The sequence below is a fragment of the Cnephaeus nilssonii genome (genome assembly GCF_951640355.1).
Source record: "Cnephaeus nilssonii genome assembly, chromosome: 5".
NCBI lineage: Eukaryota > Metazoa > Chordata > Mammalia > Chiroptera > Vespertilionidae > Cnephaeus > Cnephaeus nilssonii.
Window position 1 is genome coordinate 51,973,893 of NC_137076.1, and position 10,081 is coordinate 51,983,973.

General features: G+C 41.5%; 1 protein-coding gene across 1 annotated transcript in view; it reads left to right on the forward strand.

The window, feature by feature from the left end:
• TMEM154 (transmembrane protein 154) overlaps positions 1-3,706 on the forward strand; it is a 42,486-nt gene extending 38,780 nt beyond the window's left edge. The window contains exon 7 of the mRNA XM_079773139.1: positions 235-3,706. Within this exon, the coding sequence (XP_079629265.1) occupies positions 235-250 (16 nt within the window). The 3' untranslated portion in view covers positions 251-3,706. The remainder of the gene's footprint in view (positions 1-234) is intronic.
• The last annotated feature ends 6,375 nt before the right edge of the window (positions 3,707-10,081 follow it).

Below are 10,081 nucleotides of genomic sequence, written 5' to 3' on the forward strand. Positions count from 1 at the left end.
ACGTCAGCACTAGGGAAGGATATTAGAGCAACAGTTAGGGATTATTTCTTGGCCTTCACAGATTTTCTTCTCAGGGATCAAATAAAATATCCTAATTGACCTTTGTTTTAGAAATTGTAAACTGAAGGCTGTTGGCTTGCTGACTGTTTATGCTCTCGTGAGTCACCTCCATGGTGGAGTGACCAGCTCTGGGTAGCTTCTTGGAAACACACTGACGGTTCTGTTTTTTTGCAGTGATAATGAATCCTAAAACTGAATGGTGCTAATGTTCTCCAAGAGGAGCCGCCCGGGGGGAGCCCACTGGGCCTGCCAACAGAGGATGAAGAGGACACAGATTTAATTAATTTCAAATCAACATAGACACAAGAACCTTCTGCTGCTTCTCCCAACGCCCACTCTTCCTCGGGATGGCATCACCTGTACCTGGAAGAATGTGCTATTGAGAAGCCCAAGGAAAAGGCCTGGCTGACATCCCTCGCCGAGGGTGGAGGAGCCATAGGATACAGTCACCTCTCATCAAAGGGTGCTCCCCCCTCTCAGCCGACCTCTCATTGACTGCGGTCACTCTGGCCATGCTCTCTGCGTCCTTGGTACCTTTCTGCTTCATTCCTCAGGGTTTAAACCAGGCAGCTGTTTTGTCTGTTTCCTTCTGGGTCACACTGTTACCTAATTAGCCTTGGATAATTTCCTCTGATTAGTCAAGTGATAGGTCCACTGCACTCAGCAGGAAGGTTTCTCAAAGCAAGTGTCTCACGGAGAAGACAGCAAACAAAGCAGGTGTTTTACTATCTACACCATCCCAGGAGGTTGATAAACTGGCTTCTACCTGTCCGGAGGATGTAGCGAGAGTCCACAGTCCTGAGGAGATGTTGTTTGGTGACCTGTGGACCCACGTCAGCCAGATCGAGTCACTCTTGGGGACTTGTCAGAGGCATGGGAATCTTCGATGAAAGAGCAAACGTTTTCTTTCTCAGCTAAAACCCCCTACTTGTTCACATGTCCTCAAAGCTCATTGTTGTTCTCACTACAGCTCCCTTGCATGTAGTATATAGGGAGGGAGAGTGGGTAGTGGGGGTCAGCTGCCACCTTTGTATGTCTCTGAGATCGTTAAGGTCACTTGAAACAAGCCAAACGGGAATAGCAAATATCTGTGGCCGATGTCACTTAACACACTCGTTGTTGGGACACGCTTCATGTCCTCCTCATCTCAGCTTTCCAGGAAGTCACTATCAGCCCGTCAGAGATGACATTCTGCGTGATTTCTACGTGGTATTTGTTGACATCCTCACGCTAGAGGCAATGGCGCAAAATGCAGAAGGGCCTGTTTATCACTCCCACTCACGTACTATCAATCTCCAGTTAATCCTTAATTTTCAAATTCTGACCTTTAAAGCAATCTAGCAAATGGGGAGTCCTCAGGTCATCTATGCAACCTGATACTTTATTCCAGGAAAGAAACAAAGAATAAAAGCTTTATTTATTTTACTGCTTCCCATATACACTGAGGGGAGATAAGGTTCACCAAACATCTGCTGCTGAATTTGGGGCCTCGTGTTTGAAAGGCTGCGTTAACGCAGCCCCTCCTCCCTGTCAGAATCCCTTACCTAGTATGTGCCTTCTGAACTATGCCCTTAACTTTAAAGGCAGGCTTCCAAACCAGGGAGGTCTTGCCCCACAGTGAGCGATAGAACTGTCTGCTGTGTTTAACCACCGCTATTATGCTATCCTGGCACTGCATAGAGCTTTGGCAAAAGACGGTCTTCGTGGTATCTAACTTCAACAGATTTATCAGTCATATTCTCGTTGGGACGTCCTAATATGGCATTTTTTGTTTGTTTCCACTGCTGTTTTACATATTCATGTTGAACTTCTGGTCCACAACTTGTGACTGTCAGATAGTTATGCCAACATTGCCACTTTCGGAATCACCATTTCTGCCTATTTTGGTTATTTTAAGTTTGTTTCTCATCAATGTGTGACTCTCAGAAGAGTCTCAGTTCTTCCTCTAAGTAGGTAAGATTTTTGCTGAACACTTTGACCTGTAAATTTCACCCAACCCAATCAGATAATGGACTTTAGAACTTTTGAGAAGTATAAGGGTCTTGGAATCTTACTTTGATAGAGATTCAATGAAGCAGTATTTTATGATCTTTTAAAAATATTCTTATTCACTATTTAAAATAACTTCAAATTCTAGAAGAAGCCAACTTCAGCAACATGTCATTGAGTTTATATCTGAAAAATGTACTAACCTCTATAATTGCACAGTATAACTATATTTTTAAAAGTATAGTTAATTCTGGCAAGATATGTGAAATTAGTATGAGTCAAAACAGTCAAGGGTCAGTTCCAGCATCCCGTGTCTTTTTTTATTACCATCCAATTAATAGGTATCATAGGTTTATGATAATGTCAAGAAATTTTAAACCCAAATTTAATTTTATATTTCAGATTGTTTGTGAAAATCTAATCAATTTGCCCAAATTGGGTAGTCAATCAGAGCAAAATCTGACTAGAATATTTTAGAGATATAGATTTTATTGCATTTTTGTACATTTTAAGCACACTAGGTTAATAACATTGCCTTGTTGAACTCCTAAGGAAAATTGTTTTTTGCTTTTTTTTTTTTTTTTTAGGAAACTTGTTAGTGTTTTTTTTTTTAATCCTCACTCAAGGATATTTTTTCATCCGTTTTTAGAGTGAGTAGAAGAGAGAGGAAAAGACAGAGAAACATCGATGTGAAAGAAACACATCAATTGGTTGCCTCCTGCACGAACCCCAACCAGGACTCGTAACTAATCAAACCTGGGACCCTTTGGTCCACAGGCCGAAGCTCCATCCACTTAGCCAAACTGGCCAGGGCAGGAAAATTGTTTTAATAAGTATGTAAAAGTGTCTACCTTAACCCAGTGATGTGACTTCTCTAAGAAGGTCATTGTCATACCAAACACGAGCACACAACATTGGATCAACCTTGACATCCATGGAGTGACAGATACTTCCACTGACACCCTCACAGCTCTAGCAATGGAAATGGGTGCTTTAAACAACACTTTTACCTACTCATTTATTTTGGTTGTTTAAACTATCAGTTTGCACCAGCTCTGAAAGAAGGCCTGTTGTTGAGTAAACATAAAATGGAGACTCTGGTTTCAACTTCTGTCAGTATTAGTACAAATTCTGAATATAGCGAAGTGATAAGACATGGTTTTACACTGGGGATTCACTGCTAAAATTCTCAGTGTGGGTAAAAGATTGGATTTAAAATTTTTTTTTAACTACACATAGCACTTTTTCACACTCAGAAGACACTCTGGGTGAATTCTGGGGTTTCCATTTAGTATCTATTGTAGACAGTCCAGAGTAGCTTCATCATAGATTACATTATTTGGATCTTATAATAACCAGAAGAGTCACTGTATATTAGTGAGCAATGGGACTAGTCAAATTGGTTATTAATAATGTCATAACCAAATGACTTATTATTATTATTATTATTTTGAGCAGTTCTTTGACTTTGCCTTTGTATTATCTAGCACCAAAATTTTATTTTCCTTTTAGTCCTTTTGAAGGTGGTTATTTGTAGATGCCTGGTGGGCTTTTTTTGTTTTTTTGTTTTTTGCCCTGTTACCTTTTATAAATAACATGCTCATGAGATAGCAATCCATACAATTATATAAAATAAAACTTTTTTTTACCAACTTTATAGATGCTTTCAGCTCTTTTTGAAATGATATTTTAAGAAGTTACATTCCTAAACCAACAAGCTTATAATAACATCAATACTTTAATTTCAGTTCTGTACAAGATTATAAATACAATGTTGAACTATTTAAGATAACCCATGGTGGACGGGTTCTTTTTACAATTGAACTTCAGGTACAGAGGGACCCGTTAATCACACCGCTGAGCTCACACCACATTATCATCATTGGCCTTTGGTGCTTTATAAGTAAGTAACTGGACATTTTACAAAAAGCATATACCTCACATTTTCCACTTCTTTTGTCAGCATGGATGGACTAAATGAATAATATATGGATACTACAAACTAAGCAATCAATGAAAGTAATCATGTATTACTCTAACTTAGGTGAAACCCCTGAAATTATAACTAACATCAGGAACATGGGAAATTTGTAAGTTTAATAAATGCCAGCTTTCAGAAAGAGCAGGGATTATAATTATTTAACAAGTTAAAAACAATCTGGCAGATCAGTAATAATTTAGTATGTGTGCATCCTGCTTTTAAAGTGTAGCGTGAGCCTGGCCGGTGTGGCTCAGTGGTTGAACATCGACCTATGAACCAGGAGGTCATGGTTCAATTCCAGGTCAGGGCATATGCCTGGGTTGCAGGCTCAGAAGGCAGCCAATTAATGATTCTCTCTCATCATTGGTGTTTCTATCTCTCCCTCTCTCTTTCTCTCTGAAATCAATAAGAATAAGTAAAGTTTAGTGAGAATAATATAAAAAACAAACTCCACTATATTAGACTTCCTCATTTTACAAGCATGTAAAGTATTTCCTCAGGAGATCAGTAAGATCATCAGATGTTGTGTTTATCACTTGGCTTTTGTCCCAGCAACATATAAATTCTACTTTCAAACCTCATCTAAGAAATGGTCCCATTGCTATGATTAGAACTGATTTGCAAAACTATCAAAGTTTAAAGACTGATTGAGGCTTGAGGTTTTTTCCTCCTAACTTGCATGCTGAGAATAATATGTATAACAATATTTTTCCTCTATGACTTAGGGCTTTATTAATATCAGGTATTCATATATAAATGTATAGTATATCCTATATAATAATCCTATATAATAAAGAGGTAATATAAAAATTGACCATCACTCCAACACACAAGTTGGCCGCCCCCATGTGGACACAAGATGGCCAGCAGGGGAGGGCAGTTGTGGGAGATCAGGCCAGCAAGGGAGGGCAGTTGGGAGGGACCAGGCCTGCAAGGGAGGGCAGTTGGGGGCAATCATGCCTGCAGGGGAGGACAGTTGGGGGGGACTCAGGCCTGCAGGGGAGGGCAGTTGGCGGGGACCAGGCCAGCAGGGGAGGACAGTTGGGGGCAACCAGGCCAGCAGGGGAGGGCAGGCAGGGGCAACCAGGCTGGCAAGGGAGGGCAGTTAGGGGTGACCAGGCCAGCAGGGGAGGGCAGTTGGGGCGGCCAGGCCTGCAGGGGAGGACAGTTAGGGGTGACCAGGTCAGCAGGGGAGGGCAGTTAGGGGCAATTGGGCTGGCAGGGGAGCAGTTAGGCATCAATCAGGCTGGCAGGGGAGTGGTTAGGGGGTGATCAGGCTGGCAGACAGAAGCAGTTAGGGGCAATTAGGTAAGATATTTGTTTACTAAAATGCTGATGACTGCCCGGCCAGTGTGACACAGCAGTTGAGTTTTGACCCAGAAACCAAGAGGTCACCTGTTTGATTCCTGGTCAGGGCACATGCCCTAGTTGCTGGCTCCATCCCCAGTAGGGGGTGTGCAGGAGGCAGCTGATGGATGATGTTTCTCTCTCATCCATGTTTCTATCCCTCTAACTTGCTCTCTAAAAAATCAATAAAAGCACTTAAATAAATAAATAAAAATAAAATGCTGATGACTAAGAGTAAAGGAATGAATTGTGCATCCTTCTAAAGGAAAATTATTTTAATGTAGTTCTATGACTATGAAAAGTAGGATTGTTACCTTCATAATTGCACTCTTTGATTCATATATGTCTTTATATAAGCAAGAAATATCAATTCAAAAAGTTCTTATAGCCCTGGCTGTGTTTCTCAGTGATTAGAGCATTCGCCCACTCACCAAAGGGTCTTGGGTTTGATTCCCAGTCAAGGGCATGTATCTGGGTTGCAGGTTCAACCCCCAGCCTTGGTTGGGGTGGATGTGGGAGGCAACCAATCAATGTGTTTATCTCAAATCAAATTGATGTTTCTGTCTCTTTCTTGCTCTCTCTCTTTCTCTCTCCCCTTCCCTTCTACTCTCCAGGAAAAAAATCTATGAAAAAATATGCTCAGGTAAGGATTAACAACAACAAAAAAGTTCTTATAGAATTGCACCTGTTTTATGCAAAATTGTCCAGACTAAAATTAATTAGATTTTCTGTATATTTAAAATGTATTATTACATATTCTTGTCTTTTTCCTTCCCTACAAAATATTTTTTAAATTGAGAAATAAAATTTTAATTATCTATGGGGAGTGTAATTAAAAAATAGTTTTGGAAAATCTTAGAGATAAAACCTTCTCTTTTTTCTGATTACTCACTTTTCTTCATGTATTTGATTCTTTTTTTTTATGTTTTAAAAGTCTATTTGAGAGAGAGAGGAATGGAAAGAGAGAGAGAAACATCAATTTGTTGTTCCACTTACTTATTGGTTGATTCTCATATGTACCCTGATTAGGGGTAGGACCTACAACCTTGGCATATAGGGATGATGCTCTAACAAACTGAACTACCCAGCCAGGGCTTCATGCCTTTGATTCTAATTTCATTTTCTACATCTTGACATTATAACAGAGCAAAGCTGACTGGCAGGTTCACAGCATGCAAGTCATATGAAGATTTCCTTGACCAAGGATGCGTTCTTGCAGGTCATAAAAGTTGGTTAGCACATTAATAAACAATGGGTAAGAAAGATTGCTCCTCATGGTTCCAACTAAAGAAAAACCTGGTTAATTGTAGCACTAATATGCCTCTGAGTCTGCTGCAGTGTGTATTTCCCTTCCTATTTTAACTGGAACAACTAAGTGACCAATGCTGTGGGTCAGATCAGCCTGGAGATCATAGCAGACAGTCCCACAGAGTTAGGGAATGATGCAAAGAGAGACCATTAATCTTGACCAGCATTTATTATGTATACCCATTAAGAATAAGTTCAGCCTCTAATACTAGAGACACAAAATAAAATTGTTTTCAACGAGGATGACTTTTTCTCACACATGAGAGTGCAGAGGTAAGCTGGTATGGCAAATCCATGGTCATGTGGGACCTGGGCTTCTGCTAACTCTCCCCCACCTCCATTAGTGCAGAGCTGCCTTCTTCAGGGTAGCCACATGATCCAAGATGCTTGCTCTAGCTTCATAAGAAGGATAATATTTGTAAGAGCCTCCCAACTAGGTCAGCCATCCATCCAATGAAACAACTCAGCCCATTCATTGGCCAACCTATCTACAAGGCAGCAGAGAACTGTGGTTTCCATGGCTGGCACATCATCACACCCAACAACAAAGGTTCTGTTTCTCAAAGCAGTGAAAGAGTATTGGGTACCCGATGAGGTAGCAATTCTGGCCATAAGGTGCTAAGCACTTAACATATGTCATTTCATTTTAATCTCCAGAATATACTTTGAAGGTAAGTTTAGGGAACTTGTAAACTTGTCCCATGTCTCCCCAAGGCTCTTACATCACTATGCTACACTGCCTCCCCAGTGATAAGCAATAGGGAAATATTTAAGAAGGTGTCTGTCATTGCCAAGGAGGCCTGAAAGTGGGCACGGCCTAAGGTAAGTAGCAGAAGCTGCAGGATGGCAGTGATGGCAGGACCCCAGGGCCAGTGGAAATGGTATATCATGTTGAAAAAAAGCCAGGGTTTGAATAGGGGTGGTAAGGAAAGACCTCGTTTCTGGACGCAGGTGCTGGTAAAGGTTTTGTCACTGAGCAAAAAAATAAAATAAAATAAAATTCCCATTTACTAGAGCTAGCGTCAACAGGATAGTAGTTGTACTCTTTAAAATTGCAATCAAGAGGCATGCCTAGATACTCTCAAGAACAGGAGTTTAGTGCTAGAATTTGAAAGAATGTAAAGTAGCCTGAAATATCACCTCTTTCATAGCCATAGTCATGCTGCCTTTCAGAAGAGCCATGCCTAGCATGTAGGTAGGACTTGTGTGGAAGAGGGAAAGCAGCACGGTTTAGGATTCAGTCTGAGTTCAAGAGCCCACCTCTGGATGCATTCATACTTTCCCCCAAAGAAAATTGGATTGGATTGGTGTTTTAGCCATCTATTGCTACCCAACAAACCACCTCAACACTTAGTAGCTTGATGCAGCAACAGTCATTTATGAGTCTGCAATGTGGATGGGGTTTAGTGGGGGCTGGGGGATTTTGACTTTCAGATGACTCACTCACATGGCTGGCAAGTTGGTGCCAGCTATTGGTTTGGAGCCCAGCAGGTCTGTGGGCCAGAGACGTTGGTTCCTATTACATAGGACTTCTTGGGCTTCTGCACAACATGGTAGCTAGGTTCCAAGAACAAGTATCCCAAGAGAACCAAGTGGAAGTACATGGCATTTTTATAAATTAGACTCAGAAGTCATACTCTGTTGTTTAAAACAGTCACAAATCTCAAGGGGGAGAAGACATAAACCCCACCATTCAATGGAAGGGGTGTCAAGGTCACATTGTAAGAAAAGCAAGTGGATAGGAGATATGTTATAAGCATCTTTGGAAAATATAATCTGACAAAAAATAGCATGAGCCCATGCAATATGGAGGAAATATATTAGGCAATTTCATATCAAGTGTCCTTAGCAATATTTGACCTCCTCTGAGTACAGTGCCTGTGTGGCTATCTTGAGCCTGGACATACATCTCTGGTCCAATAATTTTTAGTAAGTGGTAGAATTGGTTTCACCCACTATATGAAGCATGATTCATGGCACAAAACAGGTGTGGGTGGGTCAGACACATATACATTTATGGATACTCAGTACATAAGGCTCTAATGGGACCTTATGCTCACACTCAAATAGAGTGTGAGCACCTTGAGAATAGAGATAAAAAAGACTTAGCATCTCTGTATCCTGAACAGTGTTTGGCACTAGTAGATGCTCAGTAATCATAGAAAAACCAATCACCTGCTGCGTTAAGAGTCACTGCATCACTCTTACTCAAGTATCTAATTAGTCTTCATTGTCAGTGAGAGCAGGACCCAAATAGAGAACTGTTCATTTTCCATCACCATTTTCTCCCCACGTTTCCCAGTTTAATTATGTTTTTCTCACCTTACATCTAAAAGATTCTGATATAATTTTTTTATCCTTGTTTGAAATTGTCCTATTGTATGTGCATTCTATTTTTAGCCACCTTAAATCAATCTGGAAGGACACAGAGAACAATCATAATTGAACTAACAAGCACGTGGAGGTGCAGGAGATAAAGTGGTCCTGATTGGAAGGTGAAGGAACACCTGGGAAGGAGCCCAGCAGATCATTAAAACCCTCTCAGCAACTCTTTTTTCCTCAGCTCTGGACTTCTCTTCTTTGTTCTTTGGAGGGTCATGGAGAAAAGAAATACAAGTTTTATCAATTAAAAGTATAAATAATCTATTCTGGGTGATATTGCAAACACAAGATACAAAATACTTCTCTGGGCAGGAAATTTCTCCATCGTGTTACAAGTGGTGCTGCTGACTTTCTACCTCATGTGGCTGTGCCTCTCTGCTCATATCCCACCTTGTGCCATCCCAGATGGGCCTCCATCCTCCCTCTTTGCTCATACTGCACAGCCTTCTGCCTTCAGGAATATATCTGGGAAGTTGCCAAAGGAATTAATGTCGAGATTTGTTTTCTGAGTGGGCCCAGGAGAGCTTAGTGGGCTGTGAGCAGTGGCGAGAATGTGAGAAAAAGGACTTAGGGAGTTCTCTGGTAAAACAGGAGAAACCAAGGTTGGTTGTGAAGACCAAAGGTGCAGGAGAGGAGTCAAAATCTGAGATACTAAGTAGAGGTAAGGGTCAGACAGGAGCAGGCTAGAGAGGATTCTGGTGATTTCCACAACGGAGCTGAGCTATCCAAAGTCTACCTTTATTGGCCACCGGGTGCACAGAGAACGGTGGTCAGCCTAGCCTACCGGTGGAAAGGACACTAGATAACCACTACCTTCTCTCTGCCAGCGTAGCCCATCCTTCCTGTTAAGTTGGGAAACCCAGCTGCAGGGAGACAGCATGAGTAACAGACCTGGGCTGGGACCCATGCTCCCACAGCATCAGGGCGCACATCCTGACTCCTCCCAGAGCTGTGGGCGTGGTGGGGGCTAAGTGAGTCACCTGAGGGAGCGGGCAAGCACCTACATCTCTGGCC